An 18203-nucleotide genomic window follows, 5' to 3' on the forward strand; every position below is an offset into this window, starting at 1 on the left:
ACAACACTGGCAATAGAAGGACATTTCATTTAGCCTTTTTGGGTTTCCAATCTCTGTTCCTAACCCTTGTTATCTACCCATGTCTCTCTACTTCAGTGTAACAATAATAGTATAAATGTAACATAGGGACGGGTCCCAACAAATAATTAATAGCAAATGGTAAATAATCAAAGAAACATACAAACTAAAGAAAAGGCATGAGGGTCAGCTTAGAACAAACACTGAGATTATTTCATGGGGCTCCAATGTTGAATTCCAACGGTGTGTTTGCTAATCCAAGTTGATAATTTTACAAGGCTAACTGATCATTAGAAAAACCTTTTGCATTTATGTTAGTACCGCTGAAAATTCTGTCTTTCTATAGACCAGTCCAGTATCTTCAGCATTTGTGGGTTCAATTACAGGAAAAAATAACTTTCATCTGGAACTCATCATTCAATACTTGTTCTGAGAAATGGAGGCTATTCCATGTGAGAAATTGCCACGAAGATCTCGTACAACGTTGTGTACTACTCACTTCACAGAGCAGCGCAAACAGGCTCTAACCAGAATAGAAAGAGGAGTAGGAGGTCCCAGTGCACAACTGATCAAGAGGACAAATACATTAGAGGGTCTAGTTTGAGAAACAGACACATCACAGGGCCTCAACTGGCAGCTTCATTAAATAGTACCCATAACACACCAGTCTCAACATCAACAGTGAAGAAGCAACTCTGTTATACTGGCCTTCTAGGCAGAGTTCTTCCTCTGTCCTCTGTATGTGTTCTTTTGCCCAACTCAATTTTTTTCTTTTTATTGGCCAGTCTAAAATATGGCTTTTTCTTTGCAACTCTGCCTGGAAGGTTCAACATAAACTGTTCCATAACTTTTATTGCACTGTATCAGTTACCATTGAGCAGGGACCGCCTTCCCAAACTCTTGCACCTCCTCTGTGTGTTGGCATGGTAAAACATAACACCACAATAACCATGTCATCATTTATTTTATTTAAATATGTTGTTGAGACTTCTCTCACTCCCATTCCAACAAATGAACTCAAGAGTAAAAAAAATCCCACGCATGCCAAGAAAATCACTTTAATTTCCAAATGCATTTATAATGTATTATTCAAGCTACTTAACACTTGGTTTTGGTAATTTGCCTGCATGTCACCAGACAGGTCACTTCACGGGACAGATGGTCAGAGAGGAGGAGCCTGTATTTGCATCACGGATACAGAGAAGTGGGAGGAGTTTACCAGTGAAGTTACAGTCAGTGAAGGTATAAATATGAGATCTGGCCTCTGCATCAAAAAATGACACCAGTCTCTCCAAATAATTCACAAACACCCCCACCTTCTGGAGCTTGACATCCCGGGAAATGTCACCGGGTGGAGATGTGTAGGCATAAATGTTCTTAGACTGATACTTTTTCCCCAAAATCCAGTATCCATTTTCAGGGCTTATGGGGAAATCTCCATTCCTGTTGGCAGATTCTGCCGCCACTCCCACCCACCACGACATGATAAACATGTCCACCTCCACCTCATAGTAGAAACTCTGGGACTGAAAGCTCCGGTCGCCCAGGACACAGGGACGTTCATTAAACCTCTTGGGGTCAACAGGGAGTTTAACACGTTTGGTTTTATCATATTTCACATCTTTCTTATTCTCAGACAAAACGAGGCAGGTGTGTGCTGTATCAGGGTCCAGGGTCACATCCACTGTATAGAGAAAGATACAGTACAGTCATTAATATAATATAGGACATGTAATATATACTACAGGCACTAATATAATATAGGACATGTAATATATACTACAGTCACTAATATAATATAGGGCATTTAATATATACTACAGTCACTAATATAATACAGTAACATTGATGGATATGGTTTAAATATCAGGACATGTAATATATACTACAGTCACTACTATAATATAGGACATTTAATATATACTACAGTCACTAATATAATATAGGACATGTAATATATACTACAGGCACTAATATAATATAGGACATGTAATATATACTACAGTCACTAATATAATATAGGACATGTAATATATACTACAGTCACTAATATAATATAGGACATGTAATATATACTACAGGCACTAATATAATATAGGACATGTAATATATACTACAGGCACTAATATAATATAGGACATGTAATATATACTACAGTCACTAATATAATATAGGACATGTAATATATACTACAGTCACTAATATAATATAGGGCATTTAATATATACTACAGTCATTAATATTATATAGTAACATTGATGGATATGGTTTAAATATCAGGACATGTAATATATACTACAGTCACTACTATTACATTGGTAACATTGATGGATGTGGTCTAAATATCAGGACAAATTCTTTAGTATATGTGATTTGGACAAAATGACCAGGATAATCATATCATATTTAACACACCAACCTGCATGTTGTTTGCTGATTTGAAAATCTGGATAAATTTGACAGACATGATTGAAATATTAATAATGATAACATAAATAAGATTACAATATTATAATTCAGTAAAATAATACATTTTACCTGGAATCCTTTTAGTGTGGATACCTGTAGGTTAAACAAATTATTTTCAAAAAACAAGAAAAAGCAGCAAGTAAACTACAAATAATATAGAAAAGCATTTTACAGAGTCATTGTATATATGTATTTTTGTAAGATTTTTAGCATTTTGGTATATAATCTCTTTAAGTCAATACACTTTGTTATTTGCAAAGAGATGGACATCTACCATTTTGGAAGTCAATCGTTCTGTTTCAGGCAAAGAGTTTGATGTAGAATATTTTGTATTCACAGACCAATTCATGAAAGAACGGGTAATTGATTGTTTTGACAAACTAGCAACAATACTTTTTCAGTAAACCTTTTACCTCTACATGTAGCTAATGTTATTTAAACAGGAGAAATGAAATGAAAGATGACCATAATTTAATAAGCAAATGTGCTTTTTAATAATCCCTGTTTTGGAATTCTTTGGGCTGTTTCTGGATCAGAACAACGACATGGTAGAACATAGACACTCAATATGCAGTGGTAGAAGGTTAGATTTGTTCACTAGTTGGAATTCACATTTTAAATACTGTACATAGCTTTGTAACATTAAATGGTTCAATGTTCTTCTGTCATTTAAAGTGCCTGGTTTCTTTGATTGGAGTAAGTGGTTCAGGGACAACGTTATTGACCATCCATATGTTTTGTAGGTCAATACAAACGGAGTGGTCTACAACTTTTATTTCTTTGGAGAGATTTTTATTTTTATTTTTTTTTGATAAAAGGGGTCTTTGTAAATTGGATCCGATGGCGGGGGAAGAAGCTGGACAGACTCGGCAGGCCCAAGCGTACTGTAAGGGTCTGCTGGGAACGTCTGGCCGAGTCTCCTGTCAGAGAGATCTTCAACTCCCACCTCCGGCAGAGCTTCGACTGGATCCCGAGGGAGGTTGGAGATATTGAGTCCGAGTGGACCATGTTCTCCACCGCCATTGTCGAAGCGGCCGCTCGGAGCTGTGGCCGTAAGGTCTCCGGTGCCTGTCGAGGCGGCAATCCCCGAACCCGGTGGTGGACACCGGAAGTAAGGGATGCCGTCAAGCTGAAGAAGGAATCCTATCAAGCCTGGTTGGCTTGTGGGACTCCTGACGCAGCTGACGGGTACCGACAGGCCAAGCGGGCTGCAGCCCGGGTGGTTGTGGAGGCAAAAACTCGGGCCTGGGAGGAGTTCGGTGAGGCCATGGAGAAGGACTATCGGCTGGCCTCGAAGAGATTCTGGCAAACCATCCGGCGCCTCAGGAGAGGGAAACAGTGCCCTACCAACGCTGTTTACAGTAGAGGTGGGCAGCTGTTGACCTCAACTGAGGATGTCGTCGGGCGGTGGAAGGAGTACTTCGAGGATCTCCTCAATCCAACTGTCACTTCTTCCATTGAGGAAGCAGAGGATGAGGTATCAGAGGTGGACTCGTCCATCACCCGGGCTGAAGTCACAGAGGTGGTCAAGAAACTCCTCGGTGGCAAGGCACCGGGGGTGGATGAGATCCGCCCTGAGTACCTCAAGTCTCTGGATGTTGTGGGGCTGTCTTGGTTGACACGCCTGTGCAACATCGCGTGGCGGTCGGGGACAGTGCCTCTGGGATGGCAGACCGGGGTGGTGGTCCCTCTTTTTAAGAAGGGGGACCGGAGGGTGTGTTCCAACTATAGGGGGATCACACTTCTCAGCCTCCCCGGGAAAGTCTATGCCAGGGTTCTGGAGAGGAGAATACGGCCGATAGTAGAACCTCGGATTCAGGAGGAACAGTGTGGTTTTCGTCCGGGCCGTGGAACACTGGACCAGCTCTATACCCTCTACAGGGTGTTGGAGGGTTCATGGGAGTTTGCCCAACCAATCCACATGTGTTTTGTGGATTTGGAGAAGGCATTCGACTGTGTCCCTCGCGGCATCTTGTGGAGGGTGCTTGGGGAATATGGGGTCCTGGGTCCTTTGCTAAGGGCTGTCAGGTCCCTGTACAACCGAAGCAGGAGCTTGGTCCGCATTGTCGGCAGTAAGTCAGACTTGTTCCCAGTGCATGTTGGACTCCGGCAGGGCTGCCCTTTGTCACCGGTTCTGTTCGTAATTTTTATGGACAGAATTTCTAGGCGCAGCCAGGGGCCGGAGGGTGTCAGGTTTGGGGACCACACAATTTCGTCTCTGCTCTTTGCAGATGATGTTGTCGTGTTGGCCCCTTCTAACCAGGACCTTCAGCATGCGCTGGGACGGTTTGCAGCCGAGTGTGAAGCGGTGGGGATGAAAATCAGTACCTCCAAATCCGAGGCCATGGTCCTCAGTCGGAAAAGGGTGGCTTGCCCACTTCAGGTTGGTGGAGAGTGCCTGCCTCAAGTGGAGGAGTTTAAGTATCAATCTACGTTCCTACTCTCACCTATGGTCATGAGCTTTGGGTCATGACCGAAAGGACAAGATCCCGGATACAGGCGGCCGAAATGAGCTTTCTCCGCAGGGTGGCCGGGCGATCCCTTAGAGATAGGGTGAGAAGCTCGGTCACCCGGGAGGAGCTCAGAGTAGAGCCGCTGCTCCTCCACATCGAGAGGGGTCAGCTGAGGTGGCTTGGGCATCTTTTTCGGATGCCTCCGGAACGCCTTCCTGGGAAGGTGTTCCGGTCCCGTCCCACCGGGAGGAGACCCCGGGGAAGACCTAGGACACGCTGGAGGGACTATGTCTCCCGGCTGGCCTGGGAACGCCTCGGTGTCCCCCCGGAAGAGCTGGAGGAAGTGTCTGGGGAGAGGGAAGTCTGGGCATCCCTGCTTAGACTGCTGCCCCCGCGACCCGGCCCCGGATAAGCGGAAGAAGATGGTATGGTATGGTATGGTCTTTGTAAATTTCAGGGGGAGTTCTGAGAGCACTTTACTGAGAACCCCCAACTGAACAACCCACTGAGAACACTCAACTGAACATCCCACTGAGAACACCCAACTGAACATCCCACTGAGAACACACAATATACAGCTCCGGAAAAAATTAAGAGACAACTGCAAATTGAACGCTTCTGTTTCTCACTCAAAACTTTCCTTTTCAACTTTTTAAGTGGTCTTTTAATTTTTTCCGGAGCTGTACTTTAATGCAGTAACAAATATGTTTAAATAACTTACCCAGTTCAGAAAGGAGAACATCTGCAGATGAACACAAAGTCAAATCACAACATCAGTGAAAGTATTTAACTGGCAGGGAGATCATTAACATGGATAACTAGAACCACAAAAACTTAAGATTTTTTAATCCTGATTTTACTATGTATATTCACAAAAGAGTTTGTCACAAAAGTTGTCAACTCCAATTGGTGTAGCACCCCAACAGGCCCTCAGGTGATCTTGGCTGTAATACGACATCTTTCTCCATTCCAGACAAGAGCAATGTGAGAATGATGTTCATCAAAAGTGTTCTACACCAGGAAACTCTCCAAACTCAGCACGAAAACTATTGGACTCATCACCTCCCCCCTTCAACTGGACCTTGGACTTCCTGGCGGGCTTCCTACAGGAGGTAGGCAACAACCCTCAACAGCCCACCTTGGTTTGTGTTTCTCCCAGTTACTCCTGGTGGTAGGTGTCACAATTCCACCATCTGCATCTTCACATCACTTCACCTCACGCCTTCCAGATTCCTGTCCCACACGAACCCAGCACACCCTGGTCCCTCTGTTCCCCTGCCATGAACCAAGCACACCCTGGTCCCTCTGTTCCCCTGCCATGAACCCAGCACACTCTGGTCCCTCTGTTGCCCTACCCCCTCCTGCGCCTGTGGATTCCCTCCAGTCTTTGTATCTCTATGTATCTCTTTGTATCTCTATGTATCTCTATGTTAAGCTGTTTGTCATTAGGTGTGTTAGTGTTTGTATTTAAAGTCTGTGTCTTAGAGGTTCAGTGTCGTTGTCTGTATGTTAGTCCCTTGTCTTACGTGTTGTCTATGTCAGTTGTAATTGCCTTATCAAGAGTTTTGCATTACAATGTCCTGAGTTGACCTGCATCTCTGCTTCCAACTCTCATTCATACTACAAACCTGATTCCAAAAAGTTGGGACACTTTTTGTGAGTAAAAATGGAATGGAATAATTTACAAATCTCTCAAACTTATATTTAATTCACAATAGAATATAGATAACATATCGAATGTTGAAAGTGAGGCATTTTGTAATGTCATGCCAAGTATTGGCTCATTTTGGATTTCATGAGAGCTACACATTCCAAAAAAGTTGGGACAGGTAGCAATAAGAGGCAGGAAAAGTTAAATGTACAGATAAGGAACAGCTGGAGGACCAATTTGCAACTTATTATGTCAATTGGCAACATGATTGGGTATAAAAAGAGCCTCTCAGAGTGGCAGTGTCTCTCAGAAGTCAAGATGGGCAGAGGATCACCAATTCCCCCAATGCTGCGGTGACAAATAGTGGAGCAATATCAGAAAGGAGTTTCTCAGAGAAAAATTGCAAAGAGTTTGAAGTTATCATCATCTACAGTGCATAATATCATCCAAAGATTCAGAGAATCTGGAACAATCTCTGTGCGTAAGGGTCAAGGCCGGAAAACCATACTGGATGCCCGTGATCTTCGGGCCCTCAGACGGCACTGCATCACATACAGGAATGATACTGTAATGGAAATCACAACATGGGCTCAGGAATACTTCCAGAAAACATTGTCGGTGAACACAATCCACCGTGCCATTCGCCGCTGCCGGCTAAAACTCTATAGGTCAAAAAAGAAGCCGTATCTAAACAGGATCCAGAAGTGCAGGCGTTTTCTCTGAGCCAAGGATCATTTAAAATGGACTGTGGCAAAGTGGAAAAGTGTTCTGTGGTCAGACAAATAAAAATTTGAAGTTCATTTTCGAAAACTGGGACGCCATGTCATCCGGACTAAAGAGAACAAGGACAACCCAAGTTGTTATCAGCGCTCAGTTCAGAAGCCTGCATCTCTGATGGTATGGGGTTGCATGAGTGCGTGTGGCATGGGCAGCCTACACATCTGGAAAGGCACCATCAATGCTGACAGTTATATCCAAGTTCTAGAACAACATGTGCTCCCATCCAGACGTCGTCTCTTTCAGGGAAGACCTTGCATTTTCCAACATGACAATGCCAGACCACATACTGCATCAATTACAATGTCATGGCTGCATAGAAGAAGGATCCGGGTACTGAAATGGCCAGCCCAGATCTTTCACCCATAGAAAACATTTGGCGCATCATAAAGAGGAAGGTGCGACAAAGAAGACCTAAGACAGTTGAGAAACAAGAAGCCTGTATTAGACAAGATTGGGACAACATTCCTATTCATAAACTTGAGCAACTTGTCTCCTCAGTCCCCAGACGTTTGCAGTCTGTTATAATAAGAAGAGGGGATGCCACACAGTGGTAAACATGGCCTTGTCCCAACTTCTTTGAGATGTAAAATGCCATGAATTTTTTTTTTCCCTTAAAGTGATACATTTTCTCAGTTTAAACATTTGATATGTCATCTATGTTGTATTCTGAATAAAATATTTAAATTTGAAACTTCCATATCATTGCATTCTGTTTTTATTCACAATTGTACAGTGTCCCAACTTTTTTGGAATCGGGTTTGTACAAACGTTACAGTAGGCTGGATCACTGATAGCAACAAGACAGCCTACAGTAAGGACTGTGGTTTCAGGAAAACAATCTATGTTGTCTTCATCAACACGATAAAAGAATACAGGAAACCAAATCTCTGTTGTCTTGATCAACAGGTAAAGGACTGCAGGAAACCAAATCTCTGTTGTCTTGATCAACAGGTAAAGGACTGCAGGAAACCAAATCTCTGTTGTCTTGATCAACAGGTAAAGGACTGCAGGAAACCAAATCTATGTTGTCTTGATCAACAGGTAAAGGACTGCAGGAAACCAAATCTCTGTTGTCTTGATCAACAGGTAAAGGACTGCAGGAAACCAAATCTCTGTTGTCTTGTTCAACAGGTAAAGGACTGCAGGAAACCAAATCTCTGTTGTCTTGATCAACAGGTAAAGGACTGCAGGAAACCAAATCTCTGTTGTCTTGATCAACAGGTAAAGGACTGCAGGAAACCAGTCACGAAACACCCCATCCACGATGACGAACATACATGGTCCAGACACAAAACCAGAGAACATGAAACTAACATTGCTTGTCCCTCTATGAAATGACTAAGGATTCACCTCAGTTCCTACACCTGTGAGGAAAGTGATTAAGAGCATCTTCCCACTGCCAGTGAGTTCATTAGTTAAAGACACTACTCACCATTTTCCAGAATGACTTTATCTGTCAATATAAAGAACAGATGAGAGTCAGTGAGAACATCAACATGACAACAGAAACACAACAGATGAGATCACTCTCAAATGTAAAACATACCCCAAGTCCTCTGGTGTTTATAAAAATAATCCAGTCTTAAAACGCTCAATTTCTCTCCCTTCTGCTTCTAAAGCGTTCTGGTCTCTCTGAAAGCCTCCTTGCTCATACAGCCTCAATTATCTACAGTAATGCTGTCTTGAAATAGTGTAATGGAATAATATACTCTCTTTAACTGTTAAATTCATTTTTACTTTACTTCTATCTGGGTCATAACTAGAAGGGATATAGCAAATGTTAAAGTGATATCACACTCTCATTCTGGACATTACTTACCCTTTTCATGAATGACTCGATCTGTAAATATGAAGAACAGATGAGAGTCAGTGAGAACAAAATCAACATGACAACAGAAACACAACAGATGAGAGTCAGTGAGAACAACATCAACATGACAACAGAAACTCAACAGATGAGAGTCAGTGAGAACAACATCAACATGACAACAGAAACACAACAGATGAGAGTCAGTGAGAACAACATCAACATGACAACAGAAACACAACAGATGAGAGTCAGTGAGAACTGAACAGGCATCTCAATTCAAGTCAATTATGGCATAATAGATGGACGCCACTGTGATTCTCTAAATGTAAAAGACAAAGTACACTAATTCATCTCTACTAGAAGGGAAGCAGCACATATTAAAGTGACAGCACTCTCTCTCTCTCTCTCTCTGGACATTACTTACCCTTTTCATGAATGACTCGATCTGTAAATATGGACAGATGAGAGTCAGTGAGAACAACATCAACATGACAACAGAAACACAACAGATGAGAGTCAGAACAACATCAACATGACAACAGAAACACAACAGATGAGACTCAGTCAGAACAACAACAACATGACAACAGAAACATAACAGATGAGAGTCAGAACAACAACAACATGACAACAGAAACACAACAGATGAGAGTCAGAACAACATCAACATGACAACAGAAACACAACAGATGAGAGTCAGTGAGAACTGAACAGGCATCTCAATTCAAGTCAATTATGGCATAATAGATGGACGCCACTGTGATTCTCTAAATGTAAAAGACAAAGTACACTAATTCATCTCTACTAGAAGGGAAGCAGCACATATTAAAGTGACAGCACTCTCTCTCTCTCTGGACATTACTTACCCTTTTCATGAATGACTCGATCTGTAAATATGGACAGATGAGAGTCAGTGAGAACAACATCAACATGACAACAGAAACACAACAGATGAGAGTCAGAACAACATCAACATGACAACAGAAACACAACAGATGAGACTCAGTCAGAACAACAACAACATGACAACAGAAACATAACAGATGAGAGTCAGAACAACAACAACATGACAACAGAAACACAACAGATGAGAGTCAGAACAACATCAACATGACAACAGAAACACAACAGATGAGAGTCAGTGAGAACAACATCAACATGACAACAGATGAGAGTCAGAACAACATCAACATGACAACAGAAACACAACATATGAGTCATTGATGATAATACAATAGAATGAAATAGAACCTGACTAAAAAGGAAGTAGCAAATGTTAGTGACATCACAAACACTCTCTCTGGACAAAACGTACTCATTTCCTGAAGGGCTTCTTCTGTAAATAGGAAAGATGAAAGTCAGTAAAAAAACATCATCAACAAGGACAGCAATTGTGTAAATGTATGGAGAAAAGGGGTAGATCATTAATTAACATCTTAATTTACTAACATAAATTAGCATTTGTTGACATTCTGTAGGGACTGTGTCTTTACAACAAATTGTCATTACCCTTTATTTACTTCTGATTAATTAATTTATTTGTATTTTAATAACATCAGCAAGCCTGTCATGGGACTAATCCTTCCCAGTGGAGCTTTTCAGTTAGTAATCTGAGTCTACAGGAAACAATCAAACATACTACTTACTGTTCTTTTGACCTGCAAAGTGGAAAAAGATCAATTCACAAGAGTACATTTCCAGAATATTTACTCTTCTAAATATAACAATATCAACTTACATTATAGTGGAAATATTTGGAAACATTTAATTTGTTTTCATTTGACGCTAAAGCGCCTTCACAATTTATTCCTCTTACCTTTCATTTTAAGTGTTACTCTGAAGTAGATGATGACCACAACCAACACAATGACCAGGACAGGAACAATGACCCCTAAGGACACTTTTAATGGGATGGTGTGATCAAACAGCTCATCTGAAACAGAGACAGTAAAGATTCAACAGCAGACATGCAGATATATTTATTAAAGTCCCACCACAATATTATTTGTGATTCACGCATGAACCGAAAAGATGACCAAGTGGGATTACAGAAGTCATGTAGACCCCCACCATCACATCCATATGAGCTTGTTAAACGTCCCATTCCAAAACCATAGGTGTTAATATGGAGTCCCCGTCCCCCCCTTGTAGCTATAACAGCACCATTCATCTGGGAAGGCTTTCCACCAGATTTTGGAGTGTCTGTGTGAATTTGTGCCCATTCAGCCAAAATAGCATTTGTGAGGTCAGGCACTGATGTTGGACGAGAAGGGAACTAAGGGACCTAGCCCAAACTCTGAAAAACAGCCCCAGACCAATATCCTTCCTCCACCAAACTATACAGTTGGAAATCTGTGTTGAGTGTTGCCAACTTTCAGCACTCTGCGGCCTGCTCTGTGAATTTATGTGGACTATCACTTCGTGGTTGGGCTGTTGTTGCTCCTAGATGCTTCCACTTCACAATTGCAGCACTTACAGTTGACTGGGGCAGGTCAGGTAGGGCAACTGACTTGGCAAGGCTGGCATCCTATGACAGTACCACATTTAAAGTCACAGAGCTCATCAGTACGACCCATTGTACTGCCAATGTTTGTCTATGGAGATGTGGTGAGTATGTGCTGGATTTTATGCACCAACTGGTATGGTTGAAACACCTGAACTTAATAATTAGTAGGAGTGTCCACATACTTTTGGCCATATAGAGTAATTAGACTCAGGGTGGTTCCCTGTGGGACTCAACAGTAATTAGTGCAGTGGAAGGAAAGGACCCCTCCTTGAACTGCCACCTTAACGTGGTGGAGGGGTTTGAGTACCCGAGTGACCCTAGGAGCTATGTTGTCTGGGGCTATATGCCCCTGGTAGGGTCTCCCAAGGCAAACAGGTCCTAGGCGACGGGTCAGACTAAGAGCGGTTCAAAAACCCCTTAATGATGAAAAATAATTTGTGTCCTGTGACGTCGCCCGGCATGGCGCAGCCGGGGCCCCACCCTGGAGCCAGGCCCGGGGTTGGGGCTCGTTCGCGAGCGCCTGGTGGCCGGGCCTTTCCCCATGGGGCCCGGCCGGGCCCAGCCCGAACGAGCGACATGGGGCCGCCCTCCCGTGGGCTCACCACCCACAGGAGGGACCATAAGGGGCCGGTGCATAGAGGATCGGGCGGCAGTCGAAGGCGGGGGCCTAGACAACCCGATCCCTGGACACGGAAACTAGCTCTAGGGACGTGGAACGTCACCTCGCTGGCGGGGAAGGAGCCTGAGATCGTGCGTGAGGTTGAGAGGTTCCGACTAGAGGTAGTCGGGATCACCTCTACGCACGGCTTGGGCTCTGGAACCACACTCCTTGAGAGAGGATGGACTCTTCACCACTCTGGAGTTGCCCATGGTGAGAGGCGGCGGGCTGGTGTGGGTTTGCTTATAGCTCCCCAGCTCTGCCGCCATGTGTTGGAGTTTACCCCGGTGAACGAGAGGGTCGTTTCCCTGCACCTAAGGGTCGGGGATAGGTCTCTCACTGTTATTTGTGCCTACGGGCCGAACGGCAGTGCAGAGTACCCAACCTTCTTGGAGTCTCTGGGAGGGGTGCTGGAAAGTGCTCCGACTGGGGACTCTATCGTTCTACTGGGGGACTTCAACGCCCACGTGGGCAACGACAGTGACACCTGGAGGGGCGTGATTGGGAGGAACGGCCCCCCTGATCTGAACCCGAGCGGTGTTCAGTTCTTGGACTTCTGTGCTAGTCACAGTTTGTCCATAACGAACACCATGTTCAAGCATAAGGGTGTCCATCAGTGCACGTGGCACCAGGACACCCTAGGCCGCAGGTCGATGATCGACTTTGTTGTCGTTTCATCTGACCTGCGGCCGTATGTCTTGGACACTCGGGTGAAGAGAGGGGCGGAGCTGTCAACTGATCACCACCTGGTGGTGAGTTGGATCCGATGGCGGGGGAGGAAGCTGGACAGACTTGGCAGGCCCAAGCGTACTGTAAGGGTCTGCTGGGAATGTCTGGCCGAGTCTCCTGTCAGAGAGATCTTTAACTCCCACCTCCGGCAGAGCTTCGACTGGATCCCGAGGGAGGCTGGAGATATTGAGTCCGAGTGGACCATGTTCTCCACCGCCATTGTCGAAGCGGCCGCTCGGAGCTGTGGCCGTAAGGTCTCCGGTGCCTGTCGAGGCGGCAATCCCCGAACCCGGTGGTGGACACCGGAAGTAAGGGATGCCGTCAAGCTGAAGAAGGAGTCCTATCAGGCCTGGTTGGCTTGTGGGACTCCTGAGGCAGCTGACGGGTACCGACAGGCCAAGCGGACTGCAGCCCGGGTGGTTGTGGAGGCAAAAACTCGGGCCTGGGAGGAGTTCGGTGAGGCCATGGAGAAGGACTATCGGCTGGCCTCGAAGAGATTCTGGCAAACCATCCGGCGCCTCAGGAGAGGGAAACAGTGCCCTACCAACGCTGTTTACAGTAGAGGTGGGCAGCTGTTGACCTCAACTGGGGATGTGGTCGGGCGGTGGAAGGAGTACTTCGAGGATCTCCTCAATCCCGCCATCACGTCTTCCATTGAGGAAGCAGAGGATGAGGGCTCAGTGGTGGACTCGTCCATCACCCGGGCTGAAGTCACAGAGGTGGTTAAGAAACTCCTCGGTGGCAAGGCACCGGGGGTGGATGAGATCCGCCCTGAGTACCTCAAGTCTCTGGATGTTGTGGGGCTGTCATGGCTGACACGCCTGTGCAACATCGCGTGGCAGTCGGGGACAGTGCCTCTGGGATGGCAGACCGGGGTGGTGGTCCCTCTTTTTAAGAAGGGGGACCGGAGGGTGTGTTCCAACTATAGGGGGATCACACTTCTCAGCCTCCCCGGGAAAGTCTATGCCAGGGTTCTGGAGAGGAGAATACGGCCGATAGTAGAACCTCGGATTCAGGAGGAACAGTGTGGTTTTCGTCCAGGCCGTGGAACACTGGACCAGCTCTATACCCTCTACAGGGTGATGGAGGGTTCATGGGAGTTTGCCCAACCAATCCACATGTGTTCTGTGGATTTGGAGAAGGCATTCGACTGTGTCCCTCACGGCATCCTGTGGAGGGTGCTTCGGGAATATGGGGTCCTGGGTCCCTTGCTAAGGGCTGTCAGGTCCCTGTATGACCGAAGCAGGAGCTTGGTCCGCATTGCCGGCAGTAAGTCAGACTTGTTCCCTGTGCATGTTGGACTCCGGCAGGGCTGCCCTTTGTCACCGGTTCTGTTCGTAATTTTTATGGACAGAATTTCTAGGCGCAGCCAGGGGCCGGAGGGTTTCAGGTTTGGGGACCACACGATTTCGTCTCTGCTCTTTGCGGATGATGTTGTCGTGTTGGCCCCTTCAAGCCAGGACCTTCAGCATGCACTTGGACGGTTTGCAGCCGAGTGTGAAGCGGTGGGGATGAAAATCAGTACCTCCAAATCCGAGGCCATGGTCCTTAGTCGGAAAAGGGTGGCTTGCCCACTTCAGGTTGGTGGAGAGTGCCTGCCTCAAGTGGAGGAGTTTAAGTATCTAGGGGTCCTGTTCACGAGTGAGGGAAGGAAGGAACGGGAGATTGACAGACGGATCGGTGCAGCTTCTGCAGTAATGCGGTTGATGTATCGGTCTGTCGTGGTGGCTTGCCCACTACCGGTCAATCTACGTTCCTACTCTCACCTATGGTCATGAGCTTTGGGTCATGACCGAAAGGACAAGATCCCGGATACAGGCGGCCGAAATGAGCTTTCTCCGCAGGGTGGCTGGGCGATCCCTTAGAGATAGGGTGAGAAGCTCGGTCACCCAGGAGAAGCTCAGAGTAGAGCCGCTGCTCCTCCACATCGAGAGGGGTCAGCTGAGGTGGCTTGGGCATCTGTTTCGGAATGCCTCCGGAACGCCTTCCTGGGAAGGTGTTCCGGACCCGTCCCACCGGGAGGAGACCCCGGGGAAGACCTAGGACACGCTGGAGGGACTATGTCTCCCGGCTGGCCTGGGAACACCTCGGTGTCCCCCCGGAAGAGCTGGAGGAAGTGTCTGGGGAGAGGGAAGTCTGGGCATCCCTGCTTAGACTGCTGCCCCCGCGATCCGGCCCCGGATAGGGGAAGAAGATGATGATGACGATGATGATGGAAGGAAAGGAGCTTTAATAGTAGTGGCGTATTGACAGAGAGGTAAGATATGAACCAGGTTATTTGGGAACTGAACCAGGAAATAAATAACAAACCATTATGAATGTATATTGTCAGACAAAGTGATTTACCAGGGATGTGTAACTGTGTGTTCATCTGTACATTGAGGTGGTCCTGTATGAGTCTACATATAAAGCTGTTGGTGTCAGTCTCCTTTACAACAACATCTAGTTTGACTGTGTAGAGTCCCTGAGAGTCTCTGTGTGTCTCTGGAGGTCCAGTAGAGACAGAGACTCCTTTACTGTCCAGCCACTCCAACTGAGGTTCAGGAAACCAGCCTTTAGATGTACACACCAGACCCATTCCTCCATCTCTGTGTCCCTCAATAGAGACGACTGGCTGGGATCCCACAGCTACAGGCACACAGACAGATTAAAGTTCAGTTGGAGCTTGGTTCAGAAAGGCACCATTAACTATGTTTTCCTGCAGTGAAATAAAAAATACACCTCACCTTTGACTTGAACTTCAATTCTGGCCTCTTCATACCAGGACAAAGACTTAACCAGACATTGATAAAATCCATTATCAGTGGCCTTAACAATATATAATTTCAAGGATGTGTTTCCCTTCTTCAGCTCATCTTTAAACAGTGATGTCCTTTCCTTGTAAGAATGAATCTGCTCCTGATTTTGGTCTTTGCCATCCTGATAGAGATGGACTAAAGTACCAGGGTCTGAAATGCTTTGTCTTACTCTAAACCACTCCACTGTCATGTCTTCAGCACTGATGTTGGGTTTCAGGTAGCAGGGTAGAATGATGTCATTACCAGCATCAGTAACAATAGGAGCAGAGGGACCAATGACCTCAAATTTCACTACACAGAAAAAGATAAAGACAACATGTAAAAACATATTACACTACACAGAGAAAGATAAAGACCACACATAAAGACATATTACACTACACAGAAAGGATAAAGACCACACATAAAGACATATTACACTACACAGAGAAAGATAAAGACCACACATAAAGACATATTACACTACACAGAGAAAGATAAAGACAACATGTAAAAACATATTACACTACAAAGAGCAAGAGGAAGACCACATATAAAGACATATTACACTACAAAGAGCAAGAGGAAGACCACATATAAAGACATATTACACTACAAAGAGCAAGAGGAAGACCACATGCACCGATCAGCCATAACATTATGACCAACTGCCTAACATTCATTATCATCATACAAATGATAATGAATGTGAGTTAGTGCTGTATGATGAATACAATCACCAGTGTGTTGAGTGGTGTGGCCTGATGGACAGTGACATCTACCTGTGAATGTTGTCATTACATCACTGACTCACTTGCCTAAGTTGTTAATTAGCCCCGCCCAATCACATCTGACAAGGCAGGACAAAAAGTGACAGAATCACTGCTACATTTAACACTTCTATATACGGTATTTATGAATATTTTATCGGCATCTCTGTGTGTCTTGCCAAATAAACACACACAAACACACACACACCAAACACACACTGAGAGTAAGAGTGTTTACAGTACCTGAGTTGACTGTGTGTAGAAGAAGAAGGAGATTCACACACACACAGTCCGGTTGAGTCAATACCTTCCTCATCCCTAATGAGGATGACACAAACATCAAAAGTCCTTTTAAAGAGTTTCTCCAGGACATTTAATTCATTCGACAGATGTTCTGACATCATTATCCTGAAGGACATCCATCATGGAGGGAGAGTTTCTCCAGGACATTTTACATTTCAGTCATTCAACAGCGGCATTAATATCCCCCAATAGTCATCATTATCTACAGACATCCATTATGAAGGAAAATAGTTTCTCCAAGTCAAGAAGACTAATCCAGTACGTCCGACAATGCCAATGAGAAAATGACATACTAACTAAATAACTAACATTTACCTGTTTAACCAATGATTCCCTCTATATCATAGTTGTGTAGATGTGTTAATCCTTCCAGAAGTCTGTTTGTGATCGAAAGTAAACTCTGATTTTCATTCAGTCTACTTCCTTCTTCTTCTTGGAATTTTAAACCTGAACACCTGCATTCCTGCTCACACACACCCACACACACACACACACACACACACCCACACACACTCACATTTTTGTTAGAATTCCATACCTGGCCATAGAAGGATGTTTCAGTTTGCCTCTGAAGTCTGTTGAAAGTGTCTGTTGGTGACCCTGATATGTCAGTCATTTAACTGTGTCTGTTGGTGACCCTGATATGTCAGTCATTTAACTGTGTCTGTTGAAAGTGTCTGTTGGTGTCCCTGATATCTCAGTCATTTAACTGTGTCTGTTGAAAGTGTCTGTTGATGACCCTGATATGTTAGTCATTTAACTGTGTCTGTTGGTGACCCTGATATGTCAGTCATTTAACTGTGTCTGTTGGTGACCCTGATATGTCAGTCATTTAACTGTGTCTGTTGGTGTCCCTGATATGTCAGTCATTTAACTGTGTCTGTTGATGACCCTGATTATCTCAGTAATTTAACTGTGTCTGTTGAAAGTGTCTGTTGGTGACCCTGATATGTCAGTCATTTAACTGTGTCTGTTGGTGACCCTGATATGTCAGTCATTTAACTGTGTCTGTTGGTGACCCTGATATGTCAGTCATTTAACTGTGTCTGTTGGTGACACTGATATGTCAGTCATTTAACTGTGTCTGTTGGTGACCCTGATATGTCAGTCATTTAACTGTGTCTGTTGGTGACCCTGATATGTCAGTCATTTAACTGTGTCTGTTGGTGACCCTGATATGTCAGTCATTTAACTGTGTCTGTTGGTGACCCTGATATGTCAGTCATTTAACTGTGTCTGTTGGTGACCCTAATATGTCAGTCATTTAACTGTGTCTGTT

General features: G+C 44.7%; 1 protein-coding gene across 2 annotated transcripts; it reads right to left on the reverse strand.

Moving 5' to 3' along the window:
- Positions 1 to 776: 776 nt before the first annotated feature.
- Positions 777 to 17297, reverse strand: LOC105008723 (butyrophilin subfamily 1 member A1-like). 2 transcript variants are annotated; one of them, XM_034290405.1, is made up of 15 exons: positions 17240 to 17297; positions 16865 to 16939; positions 15801 to 16163; positions 15421 to 15702; positions 10998 to 11114; positions 10828 to 10839; positions 10497 to 10517; positions 10048 to 10068; positions 9606 to 9626; positions 9191 to 9211; positions 8804 to 8824; positions 5662 to 5682; positions 2557 to 2580; positions 2438 to 2464; positions 777 to 1702 (listed from the first exon to the last, which is right to left on the reverse strand). In XM_034290405.1, exons 2-15 carry the CDS (start codon positions 16935 to 16937, stop codon positions 1161 to 1163), a joined length of 1566 nt encoding a protein of 521 aa, XP_034146296.1. In that variant the 5' UTR covers positions 16938 to 16939; positions 17240 to 17297; the 3' UTR covers positions 777 to 1160. The 2 variants fall into 2 exon arrangements, with proteins under 2 accessions (XP_034146296.1, XP_034146295.1); XM_034290404.1 differs by lacking the exon at positions 17240 to 17297 and having other exon boundaries at positions 16865 to 17205.
- Positions 17298 to 18203: the final 906 nt, after the last annotated feature.

Source organism: Esox lucius, chromosome 24 (assembly GCF_011004845.1).
Source record: "Esox lucius isolate fEsoLuc1 chromosome 24, fEsoLuc1.pri, whole genome shotgun sequence".
In the NCBI taxonomy this organism is placed as follows: domain Eukaryota; kingdom Metazoa; phylum Chordata; class Actinopteri; order Esociformes; family Esocidae; genus Esox; species Esox lucius.